This window comes from Perna viridis, chromosome 4, assembly GCF_037379345.1.
Source record: "Perna viridis isolate PV_CMFRI_1.1 ecotype Kerala chromosome 4, ASM3737934v1, whole genome shotgun sequence".
In the NCBI taxonomy this organism is placed as follows: Eukaryota; Metazoa; Mollusca; class Bivalvia; order Mytilida; family Mytilidae; genus Perna; species Perna viridis.
In genome coordinates this window covers 7,851,905-7,864,918 of record NC_142448.1, presented here as the reverse complement: position 1 = coordinate 7,864,918, position 13,014 = coordinate 7,851,905, and the positions used below count along the sequence as shown (strand labels likewise).

The 13,014-nt window shown below is 31.7% G+C and overlaps 1 protein-coding gene across 6 annotated transcripts in view; it reads left to right on the top strand.

The window, feature by feature from the left end:
* LOC148618710 (neuronal acetylcholine receptor subunit alpha-9-like) overlaps nt 1-9,009 on the top strand; it is a 35,101-nt gene extending 26,092 nt beyond the window's left edge. For 3 of the 6 annotated variants that reach the window (XM_088577876.1, XM_088577878.1, XM_088577879.1), the window contains exons 4-9: nt 1,502-1,611; nt 4,212-4,663; nt 5,590-5,676; nt 5,919-6,034; nt 7,360-7,797; nt 8,476-8,610. In XM_088577876.1, the coding sequence (XP_088434002.1) occupies nt 1,502-1,611; nt 4,212-4,663; nt 5,590-5,676; nt 5,919-6,034; nt 7,360-7,755 (1,161 nt within the window). In that variant the 3' untranslated portion in view covers nt 7,756-7,797; nt 8,476-8,610. Of the gene's footprint in view, nt 1-1,501; nt 1,612-4,211; nt 4,664-5,589; nt 5,677-5,918; nt 6,035-7,359; nt 7,798-8,475 lie in introns of all 6 variants that reach the window. The other 3 variants (XM_088577880.1, XM_088577877.1, XM_088577881.1) reach the window with 3 other exon arrangements.
* Nucleotides 9,010-13,014: the final 4,005 nt, after the last annotated feature.

Genomic DNA, 13,014 nt, shown 5'->3' with positions numbered 1-13,014 from the left:
GGTGGAGATTCCTCATACTTTGTAAGAAATAATTCCAAATCATCTTCCAAATATACAGAGGAAGATGTTTACAAAATGCTGGAATTTTTAATCGACAACATATTTGTCCAGTGTGGTGGACATGTTTTTCAATAAACGGTCGTCATTCCAATGGGAACAAATTGTGCTCCTTTACTTCCTGACCTATTCCTTCACTCTTATGAGGCTGACTTTATAGCTGATCTCATCAGAAAGAAAGAATATCGTTTGGCTAGATCCTTTAATCTCAGTTTCCGCTATATAGATGACGTATTATCTTTAAACAATTCTAATTTCGGGGATTTGATACATCGCATCTACCCAAAAGAACTTGAGATAAAGGATACTACAGACACTGTGAAGTCAGCCTCATATCTTGACCTACACTTAGAAATCGGTGGTAAAGGAAAACTATTGATAAAACTTTACGACAAACGTGATGACTTTTCATTCAGAATTGTCAACTTTCCTTTCATCTGTGGCAACATCCCTTCGGCTCCTGTGTATGGAGTGTTCATATCACAACTCATACGTTATGCCAGAGCTTGCCGAAACTACGCAGACTTTTTGTGTCGAGCCAGAGCTCTAACAAATAGGCTTCTGGAACAGCGTAATGTTGCTACAAGATTGAAGAAGTTTTATGGTCGTCATCATGAACTCGTGGATCGTTATGGTGTATCCATCTGCACCATGAAAACTGATTTATTCAACGGGTCATAGTTTTCCTTTCCTCGTTTGTCTACCCCGGACTTGACTGTGAAGTCAGCCTCATATCTTGAACTACACTTAGAAATCGATGGTAAAACTATTGACCAAACTTTACGACAAACTTGATGACTTTTCATTCAGAATTGTTAACTTTCCTTTCATCTGTGGCAACATCCCTTCGGCTCCTGCGTATAGAGTGTTCATATCACAACTCATATGTCAGAGCTTGCCGAAACTACGCAGACTTTTTGTATCGCGCTGGGGCTCTGACAGATGGGCTTCTGGAGCGGGTTGTGTTGCTACAAGATTGAAGTCATCACTACAGAAGTTTTATGGTCGTCATCATGAACTCGTGGATCGTTATGGTGTATCCATCAGCACCATGAAATCTGATTTATTCAATGGGTCATGGTTTTCCTTTCCTCGTTTGTCTAACCCGGATTTGACTTTTTATGAGCAACTCGGCAGGTGTTTCTAGAAAAGCAGAGGACGCTTACCCTACCGGTGCACCTGGTCCGTGCTTCTAGTTTTTAGTGGGGTCCGAGTTGCTCATTTACTTTTGCTACTTTGTATGTATGATTTTAGTTACTTTATGTTCTTTGTTGTGTATGTTTGTTTTCCATGTCTGGTCCTTGGATTACATTCTTTTGATTACCGCTATAACCTTGGTTCCCTTGATTACTCTTTGAAAACATTACTTTAATTTTTTTGTTCCAATAACTATATTAACATATACATAATGCACTGTTTACATTATATTTCATATATATTTCAGCTGTGGAATGACAGGTACTTAACATGGAATAAAACGAAATATAAAGGTGTAACAGATATTCATCTACCTCCAAATAAGATATGGACACCCGATATAAAACTCTATAATTAGTAAGTAATAGCTGTAAGGATAAAAAAGTCAAATGCACATAAGTGTATTTTGTATCAACCCGATTTCGCCAGCAACTATACATTCACAGTTTGAAGGCACATTTAGTAGTACACATACGGAAATCTCAAAACATTACTGCAAAAATTCGATTCTTTATTAATATTCGGTCTTCATTACCTGACGGACGAACTTCTTCAGTTGTTAAGTAGGTGAAAAATAACATCTTCATGATACTGCTACCAGTAAATTGTAGGATAGGTGTAAAATGTTGAAATCCTCAGGAAACTAGTAGCAGTTAATTGTAGAATTAAAGAAACCCATCTGATACTAGTACCAATTAATTTGTAGGGTAGGTGTTAGATATCGAAATATTGCTGATACAAGTACCAGTTAAGTTGTAGGTATGTGTTCAATATCAAAATCCTCTTGATTCTAGTACCAATAATCTTCCAGAGTAGGTTTTCAAACATGTCGAATTCCTGCTGATATTAGAGCAAGTAAAAAAGTAGGAAAGGTTTAAAATATTCAAAGTACATGTATGTGTACAATTTAAAACAAGTTTTGATTCTTATAACACAAATGATATGCTCTTCCTTTTTAAGTACTGCTTTTATTCAAACATGTTGTTCCTTTTAACTTTTGAGTAATGCGACACATATATATGAGCACGTTTATCTACAGAAAGGATAAGGTAAAAAAACTGAACAATTCACAGTGACTGTATAACGATACAAACCTGAATTACAGCTCGTTAAATATCATGTTGAATAGCACAAATATGTTTAATGAAATATTGTATTGAATGAAAAGCGTTAAACAGAAAGCGTTAACTCAAGAATCTCAAGTATTTGCGAATACATTTTTTGCATACTGAATAGCAATGCTAAAAAAAAACAAAGGATCTTAAATACTATTAAATACTATTTGATAAGTAATACGAATTATGATTTGTTTTCATTTAATGAACTTAAAATAGATAAAATTTTACCATTCAATTATTAATCAAAATTTGCCGTTTTAAAAACCGTGACATACAGCATTTGGCCTATCGAATTAAGTCATCACATACTCATAATTGTAATTGCTTAGCCACTTGAGTCCGTAGTCAAACGAAAGACAGTCAATTAATGCATTAAATCGTTGGGTTGGGCTCATGAAAACATAATTCAATTTATCTGCGGTAAAGTGGTATATATGTAAGTGAAATTTCAAGATATTCCGCATATGCAGATTTTTTTTTACATCAAAACAAGATTAGACAAAAATGTGTGCCATGATGGTATTTACTTGAAACTGTGTTGTTTAAAACATTGAGGGACGATGTAAATTAATAAATCAGACAAACATAACAAAGAAGGTTGAAATAACCAACATAACATGAACAAAACAATTCGATTAAATGAGAAATGACTCCACAAAAATTAAACTTGAAGGTTAAACAAGACAGATTCAGTAAGTGTTGTAATAAAGACATTCTAAAGAATAGGCAGTAATACCGCAGTAGCCATTGAGTAATCAAAAGATAAAAACATACCAATATCACGTACGGGACAACAAAGAGAAAGACTCAATTTTTTTATAATACATGTATGAATTAAAAGTACAAAAGAAAACTTCCTACCATACTCTTTAAAAAAAACCACTTAAAAGGCCTGGCCTATTTTGAAATAATGCCTTACAACATTTATCACAAATGGAACGAATAACTTTTTGAATATGTATTTTGCTTGGACAGGTGTCTTATTTTCTATGCTTTATTTTCCTTGTCCATACGTTCTTCTTGGATTATATTCTTTTTATTACCGTTCGAATACTGTTTTCTTAAATTTCTTTTATAAATATTAATATCAAAATATTCCTTCGATCGTGCATTAAAGTGTTGACCTGTTTATACAAGTTTTGGTATAAAACAACATTTTCTATGTTCAATGGGATGGTACATTAAAGTCGACCATACATTCATATTATGAGTATTTTATCTCATTACTATGTCTAGTTGTGTTTATCTTTACTCCTTAGTGGTCTGTGAATTTATTGTCAGACATCATTATTTGGAATCGTCTCGCGGTAGGTTGCGTGCAGTCAACACCATAAGAGGCTTAGAAAACTTATCTTCAAATGTATATTCATTACTGATTAGTTGAACGGTTTTTAAAAAAATGCGATAGCTCACGAAATAACAAGTAATCGCTTTTCACATTTCTGAAGATACAAGAAATTACTTCGTCTCAAGAGAAATTATCATGTTTGTTATTGTTAATGACAACTTGCATTGCCATTAACAGTATATGTACTTGTTACTGGTAACTAGCTTCTATGACATAACATATTTTTCTGATACACCATACTTAATCTATGAATAACAAACTAATTTTAATTATTTAACGTTTTGATTCATCAACCTTTTTTACGTATCGTCTTTTTGCAGTATTAAGATTTTGCTTGTAATTTCTATTGAATTTTGGTCGGTATAAGCAATTTCAGTTATTCTCTATTTTTTTTTCTTTGACATTATTGGGCTTGCTTCGTTATTTACAAATTACATGTATAAATATCATTGTTACCATGGTTTCAATGGTTTTAATGTTGTTTTGTTTAGTGCTGATGAGAGACTTAGTGAATACAGGGATGCTTTGTGTATAGTAACCAGTGATGGTAACGTAACATGGCTTCCTCAGGCTGTTTTCAAAAGTCAGTGCGACATTGATGTCGGAACATTCCCTTTTGACAAGCAGAATTGCACATTAAAATTCGGTTCTTGGACCTACAATGGACTTCAACTAGACCTACAATTCAAAGGCGATGAAGCGTTCACTCTAGCAGACTACACCGAAAGCAACGTTTGGGAAATTATTGCTTCTCCTGCAAAACGAAATGTGAAGTATTATGTCTGTTGTTCATATCCTTTTATAGATTTGACTTTTGAGTTGGTGATACGTAGAAGAGCTACGTTTTATGCCAATATACTTATACTACCCTGTGTTTTGTTGACCTCTTTGACGCTTGTTCTGTTCTGGATTCCCCCTGAGTCTCCTGCAAAGATGCAATTAGGTTTGTATGTCATTACTGTTATATGTTTTGTTTTACAGACTTGAAAATAATGTGAAATATTTTCAATGTTTATTTGAATTCTCAAAAATTCAAAATTTGAAATTTATGACATCACGTCATTAAACATATATTCTAATGCGTTTACCTTTTACAGTAACGATATATGTTATGTCTACAAACAAACTCTTTAAAACGATGGTTTGGGTTATAGGCGTTGAGAAAAATATCGTAAAGATAAGAAATTTAATCACATTTCTTCCATACAATTATTCAAAATATTTCAAGAAAAAAATATCCTTTTATGTCTTTTGAGGTGTATAAACTTATAGAAACATTGTGGCTCTACTATGCTCTTTACATGAAATTAATCTGCTTAATCGTCATCCATTGAGAACTAATGTGAGAATAGAATTGCAATGTACGAATGGAAACTGTCATGGAATAGTTCAGTATCCATTTATTTATGAATATGGTTTAAGTAAAGCTGTAGTTCCAGGAATGCGTTAACGCTCTATAACAACTAATTGTTACAATACATGTCATATTAAGTACCTAATTTATGTACTAGATCATGTTGCACTTAATCACTTGAAGGTTTTAACTATCCAAGTTGTGATCAAGTTAATAAAGCAAGTAATTTACTCTGCTACTGTTATGTTATTATAAAAGATTTTCTATGGTGCTTTCAGTGCTTTTTGAATTCGTTTTTGATCATATTCATTTTGATTCTGAGGAGAATAAAACATCAGCATAGACATAATTTGATATCTGGTGGTTTAATGCATAAATTATTCGTTTAAATAATGTCTTAGAAGCATGTTTGTACTTGTAACATTTAACTAATTATATGATATGAAGTTTATGTTTCGATTTGCAATCTTACAATTCTTCACCACACTACTAAAAAATTCAATTATCATTGACAGGAATGAGTATATTCATGGCGTTTTTTGTTTTGATGTTGTTATTTGAAGCCAATATTCCACCAGCTGCACACAGAATACCAATTTTAGGTATGTTTGTATTTATCTGTAGTAAGTAAAATAGTAAAAGTTCAAACAAGCTAAATTGCGATATACATAATAAAAAAATAATTACTGCATAAAACATAATTTCTCAGAAGGTCTGTAATTGCAAATATAACAAAGACCAACACTGTTAGGGTATAAAAGTATATAATTAATAGATTTCGGATTAAAAAAAGACATACTTTTATGATTTTTTATTGAAATTTTGTATTGATGTATAATTTCAGGAACCTATTATTGCATAAATATGGTCCTCATAACACTGTCATCATTTCTCAATGTCTTTGTTGTGAACATGACATTTTTTGGAGCGAGAGCACCTGTTCCATACGCTTTAAAAAGAGTAAGTTTAAAGTCTATATAAAAAATTCACATAATAAGTTTGATCAAATATATGTATCAACGATGTATTCGACTTATCATTGTGATATGTATACTTTTCATAATATGGGAAAGTTGAGAATCGTGCAATATCAACTGAAAGTATTTAATTTCAAGATCATAACAAACGAGCCTCGACGAGTTTGTTATTATGCTGAAATAAAACAACGTGATTTAATATGTTGCGATATCAACTTTCATGAGTTATGAAACCTTTTTCTCTGTGATTTCTGTGAATTATTTCGACCGTTTGATATGCAGCATCTCCCATGGCGGAAATTCATTTTATTACGTCGTCTATAGTGTCAGGAGAACAACGTTGGAAACGTCGTGATGATGTATTCAACCAATTAGGTTTTATAGAAAGTGATACACAATCACAGAAAAAACCAATCACAACGTCGAAATTTCCATATCACTTGTTCATATCACATCGTCCAAGGCGTGATATCGTAAATATCAAGAAGTGGATAGAACGACCCAAAAAAGGTTTTTTTTTCTACATTGCTACCTTATCACAAGATTATTTTATATAAAAAAAATCCAAATGGGGAAGAAATTGATATTATTGTAGTTATCATAATTATAATCAGTTTTACGATTTCCATCACATGAATTGTTTATATATCAAATTTTAATTTCCTTGAAAGGACACTTCGGGAAACAGATATGTTTTCTACAAAAAATAATACTCAGGTAATCACAATATGATCTGTCCACAATACAAATCAGAGTATATCTTTTCTTGTTGTAACATAACTAAATTACATTTTTTTTTAAACTAGTTTGCTTTCAAAAGGTTCCCCACGTGTTTGTCTTGTTGGTTAAGTTATTGTTATTGTTGAAATTTTCTATTAAAAGAGTTCATTATTAACCATTTGTAAATTTTGTTGATGTCCTTGTGTAGAACAGGACAATGGTATTAATTTCTAATCAAAATATGTCATTATATTTTAATTGGTGAATGTAAATCTATATAATGTCCATTTCCATCTTAAGCATGTCACATTGAAATATTTGACTAAGATCAAGGGGAATAACACTCATGAAGTAAACACAGAATATACAAACTAATAGAAGTAGATTTACCAGAATTTTAACGCTTTGTTGACGACATTTGACAATGGCGATGTTAATATACAAATGAAGGGCATTTGCAATCTAATTCTTATCATTGTTGTCTTTATAGTCGTATAACATTTCTACTTTGGTAAAGTAGAGATTTTCTATTTCTTACGTCAACGCATAAGGGTACTACACATTATTCAACTTTTGATTTTGTTTTAGGTGATGTTCTCGTGTGTGGCTAAAATGTTATGCATGGAGAATCTAGTTCTACCATTTTTGAACGACAATCAGGCTACAAAGCCTCATTTTATGGGTGTCAATAGTAATCACAAATGGTCTAATGATTGGAAAGGCTCAAATGAGTGTCTTCTGGCAGATCAAAACGAAATAACAGACAATCACACACAGTTGGCTCAGATTCATAATAAGCTAGTCGATGTACGGAACTGTCTGAAATTACACAAAGACAGACTAGAAGAAAGGGACAGAAAAGAAAAAGTAACAAAAGAATGGAAAGCTCTTGCGTTGGTTTTTGACAGGATATTTTTTATTATATATCTTACCACCATAGTAGTTTCATTATCCGTAGTCATTCCATTCATATTCTATAGTTAATATGATAATCTCTACATCTCTGAAAAACAAGTTTTAAACCAGGTAATATATTAACATCATATGTTAAACTGATACTGAACATATTTTTTTAAAAAGTCGCTCCTTTTTGTTTACATTTGGTGTATTAAATATCGTTGTTTTTACTCACCATATTTCTAAAAGCTCTAAAAGTATCTGCAAACCCTTTTATACTTAAAACAAAATCGAAATTCTCAATAGTGTTTAAATTATCTATAGTTAACCGTTTGTTATTAGATCAACATTGTAATGTTAACAGCCAAGGAACGCTTTTTCTCCTTTTGGCGCTTTACAAGTCATGACTTGCACAATCGTTGAAATATATTGGTGATTAATATAAACTTTTAAAACATTGAATTACCTCCCTTAGCACTCAAATAGTATTTGATTAGAAAGGTCATTGTAGAAAATTTTAGTGATTAAGAAATCAAAATCGCTCATCAAGATTATTTTTACCATGTTTTGTTTTTCAGTTGTCACTTGTAATAGGTTTTTCTGCATTTGAGTCCTGATATAGTATTGTTGTGCAGTGCAAAGAGTTAAATATATTTTAAAAACATTTAAAACTATTAATAAATTTAATTCAACATAAAAATAATCAAAATTAAGTGTCATTTCCTTTTATACATTATTGAATTATAATTCCCATGTACAAATGACATTTTATGACTTGATTTAATTCTTACTTCCAATTTGTTTCAGACTTAAGCAACAGTTGGATCTGGTCATGGTGAGAGGGAATAGTGAAAAATTTGAAACTAACTGTTGTTGTTAAAGTTAATAAAAGTTGTGAATGTATACTCTTGGTAATTGTTATACGTTAAGTTTGAGCTACTATGGTTTACTTTCTTCTTTCCTTTTTTAATCCGATTTTTAGACGTTCAAGCATCTTGTTGTTACCTATTGAACAAGCAAAATTTATTAAAGTAGTTATTTATCACGTGTTATGATATTTTCTTTCGCAATTTATTCATATTTATTTGTATATTTGTATTTAAAAAGTAATTAAACAAGAGTTTAATTGTTTAAACTATGTTTCTGAAATTTTATGCATTATATAAATAAGACAGTTATGAACATTTATGTTTTGTTGTTTATATAAGACATGTTATATTTCATTGACAATGTCTTCCATTTTCATACAAACATAGTGTTATCTCCATATCATAGACATCGTTTCAAAGCAACGAAACGGTCGTTTTATTGTTTTCTTTTTTAATAAAATGATTTAACTCAGTTTTTTTTGTATTATTTTAGGTAAACATGCTAGTAAAATAATTTCATATCGGTTACGGTCGTTGGTGACCATGTAAAAATTTGGCAACATTCAGTTAAAATTGTATCATTTAAAAAGTTACAAAATGCTGGAAGTTTTAATCGACAACATATTTGTCGAGTGTGGTGGGCGTGTTTTTCAACAAACGGTCGGATTTTCAATGCGAACAAATTGTGCTACTTTACTTGCTGACCTATTTCTTCACTCTTATGCTGACTTTATAGCTCATCTGATCAGAATGAAAGAATATCGTTTGGCTAGATCCTCCCATCTCAGTTTCCGCTATATAGATAACGTATTATCTTTAAACAATCCTAATTTTGGGGATCTGATACATCGCATCTACCCAAAAGAACTTGAGATAAAGGATACTACAGACACTGTGAAGTCAGCCTCATATCTTGACCTACACTTAGAAATCGATGGTAAAGGAAAACTATTGACCACACTTTACGACAAACGTGATGACTTTTCATTCAGAATTGTTAACTTTCCTTTCATCTGTGGCAACATCCCTTCGGCTCCTGCGTATGGAGTGTTCATATCACAACTCATACGTTATGCCAGAGCTTGCTGAAACTACGCAGACTTTCCGTATCACGCTAGAATTCTAACAAATAGGCTTCTGGAACAGGGTTATGTTGCTACAAGATTGAAGTCATCACTACAGACTTTTTATGGTCGTCATCATGAACTCGTGGATCGTTATGGTGTATCCATCAGCACCATTAAAACTGATGTATTCAACGGGTCATAGTTTTCCTTTCCTCGTTTGTCTACCCCGAATTTAACTTTTTATGAGCAACTCGGCGGATGTTTCTAGAAAAGCAGAGGATGCTTACCCTACCGGTGCACCTGGTCCATGCTCCCAGTTTTTAGTGGAGTCCGAGTTGCTCATTTACTTTTTTGACTTTGTATTTATGATTTTAGTTACTTTATGTTCTTTGTTGTGTATGTCTGTTTTCCATGTTTGGTCTTTGTCCCTGGATTACATTCTTTTGATTACCGCTATAACCTTGGTTCCCTTGATTACTCTTTGATTACCACTATAACCTTGGTTCCCTTGATTACTCTTTGATTACCGCTATAACCTTGGTTTCCTTGATTACTCTTTGATTACCGCTATAACCTTGGTTCCCTTGGTTACTCTTTACCAATAGTAGAAACAAGATACATTAGATTTAATGGGACAGTTATTGCAAAATAAATTTCCGGAACAATAACAGTTCTCCAAGGAAGGCGGGAATATTTTTCATATAACCTATGCTGTAAACAGATGCAAATAAGAGATTTTAGATGCAGCCAACTATCTACTAGTATATTAAGAAGATAAATGTATTTCCAGTTTTAGAAAAGTTAAACTTTGATTTAGATTTTAAGTTTTATTTTTCCCCGAGACTGGTTGGTTCCTGAATACCCAGTAAAACTGAACAGAGCAGATACATGCATACGTGCATTTCCAGAACTTTTAAAACCTTATTGTCCATATTCATATATTTAATATAAAAAATAGAAAAGTCCTCAACACTAACAGAAAAAAAAAATCATTTATTTTTAAAAGGACGCTATCTTTTATTGGCTGAACAAACTATTAATTTTATCACCAGAAGGACAATAACGTTGTGTTACTTCGTATTGTCAGAACTGGCTAGCGATATTTGCTTTGAAGGAAATCTAGATATATGTAATAATCGTAGAGCCCAGAAGCGGTGTTCGCTATAAATACAAACAAAAATATCCATACAAAAGAAACAATCAATCAACAAACAACTAAACACAATGACATATACCTCTGCATTTTAGATAGTTTAGAAGTAACAAACAGATGAAACCAGAAGTCATGTTATGAGACATTGTGTTAGCGAGAAATAAGAAATAAGTACAATTTAACGACGAAAAAAATGCTTAAAGGATTAAAAAGATCAAAATTTGTACAGAACCAAATTAATTTTGATACAAACTTTTTTTGGATAAATCACAAATAAACTTTGTTGGCAACACTGCAACTTATAAAAGAGCTGTTAAATCAAAAATACCCATGCGACCTCATTCGAAATTTATCGATAAAAAAACTTAGTGGAAAGGTTTATTCTGATTTTTTTTCTGTTTTTCTGTTTTCGTAGTATAATGGCTATGATATTCTAGTTACGCGCTTGGTGGGTGTTAACAGATAAACATAAAATGATCTGATTTTGCACATTTTTCAATCATATCAAATAACATTGCATTCCTTTCATTTTCATGCCTTTGTAGAGGATGGAGTTTAAGAAAAAGTTCAACGAATTACAATTTTAGTCAGTAAAATACTAATGCCTTGTTTGTGACAGTCCATCTACTTTGGTTGCTTTTATTTTGATTAACTTTTTTGTGCTATAACAAACAGGTGGATTTTAGATATAAGGAAAATAAAGGAAAACAGTACTTCATTGTTAATCAAGTTAATAAAGTCAAAAGACTACAACCAGATAAAGAAAATAGACACACCCAACAATGAACATGCATTAACTAAAAGAACAAGTACAAAGAAACAAAGAAAAGAGCAACCCAAACTGTGAGCATGAACCAAGTGCACTGACAGGATAAGTGCCCTCTGCTTGCTAAAAAACATTCTCTGATTTGATCATAACATATCATGCTCGGGGTAGACGACAGGGTAAAGGAACACAGTGACACGGGTTTATGGTGACGATCAAAACTTTTTGTAGTGATTAATTAAACAATGTAGCAACCTGTGCATTATTAAGATTATGCTGATTTCGAAGGACAAACAGATAAATCAATCGGTTTATATAGAAATGTGGTAACAATGAAACTGTATTGCCACAGTTACAATGATTAAAACCTTTTGATCAATACTTAATCAGACAGGACCGATAATTCTATGAGAAGGGTTGATGTCTGATGATATAAAACCGCACTTGACAACATATGCTGAAATAATACTTTGAAACAAATATTAGTCTGCAGTGTATTACTAAATACACATAAGTGTAGTATCATATTTTTATGTGCATATTTTCTAATAAAAAAACAGAATCCTAAGTGGGCACTCATAACAAGATTTTATTAAGTAATATCACATTAAAAACGCTTAATATCTTTTTCTTAGAATTATTACTCATAAAATAATTTACTTTGAACCAATATTAACTTTATTGCATTAATGTGTGTCGCTCGGTACACTGAACTTTATCTTGTTGTTTTTTTTTTGGAATATGGAGGTCCAAAAGATGGTCCTTATTTGTTTTATTGTTAACAAGCACAATAACGGGACGTTACAGATATTGTTAATATTAAGGTTGAATGTAATTTATACAGTTGACTTAAAATATATATTTAAGTTATGATTTTCAATGAGATATACATCAACCAAATGCCAAGCAACGAACAATTAAAATTTTACGGGTTTCCACTCTGTCTTCAATGAAGGCCAAAACTCACACCATAAAACAAGATGTTAAAGGCCTCTAATAAATTATGTGAAACAACTATTCATGAAAGACCAAAATTAACATTGTTAATAGAAAAAAGTAAAACGAATAACAATTAACATTAAAAAACAACGACCACCACTGGACTATAAGTTCCTGGCTTAGGCCAGGCGCATAAAGTATAAGGCGCGATTAAACATGTTTTTGAACGCTCAACCCTCCCTTAACCTGGTAAAGTAATTCTGTTTAATAAAACAAAATATAAAAAATCTGTCAAACTCGAATTTAACTCTAGAGATCGCTACTGATTACACCTAAAAACATTTATTATATTTTCCCGGATTCTTGACATATAGATAACAATAGTACAAGCAGCTTTGTCGATTGTACATTTTTATGCATTACGTGGAACAGTAAAACTTTTAAATCATAGTAATTTTAATACAATAATTTATATTAATTATACTTCTTGATCTCAATTTTTTTGTTGAATATCAATCACAGCTTAATGCCATTGAAACTTAATGCAAAAAT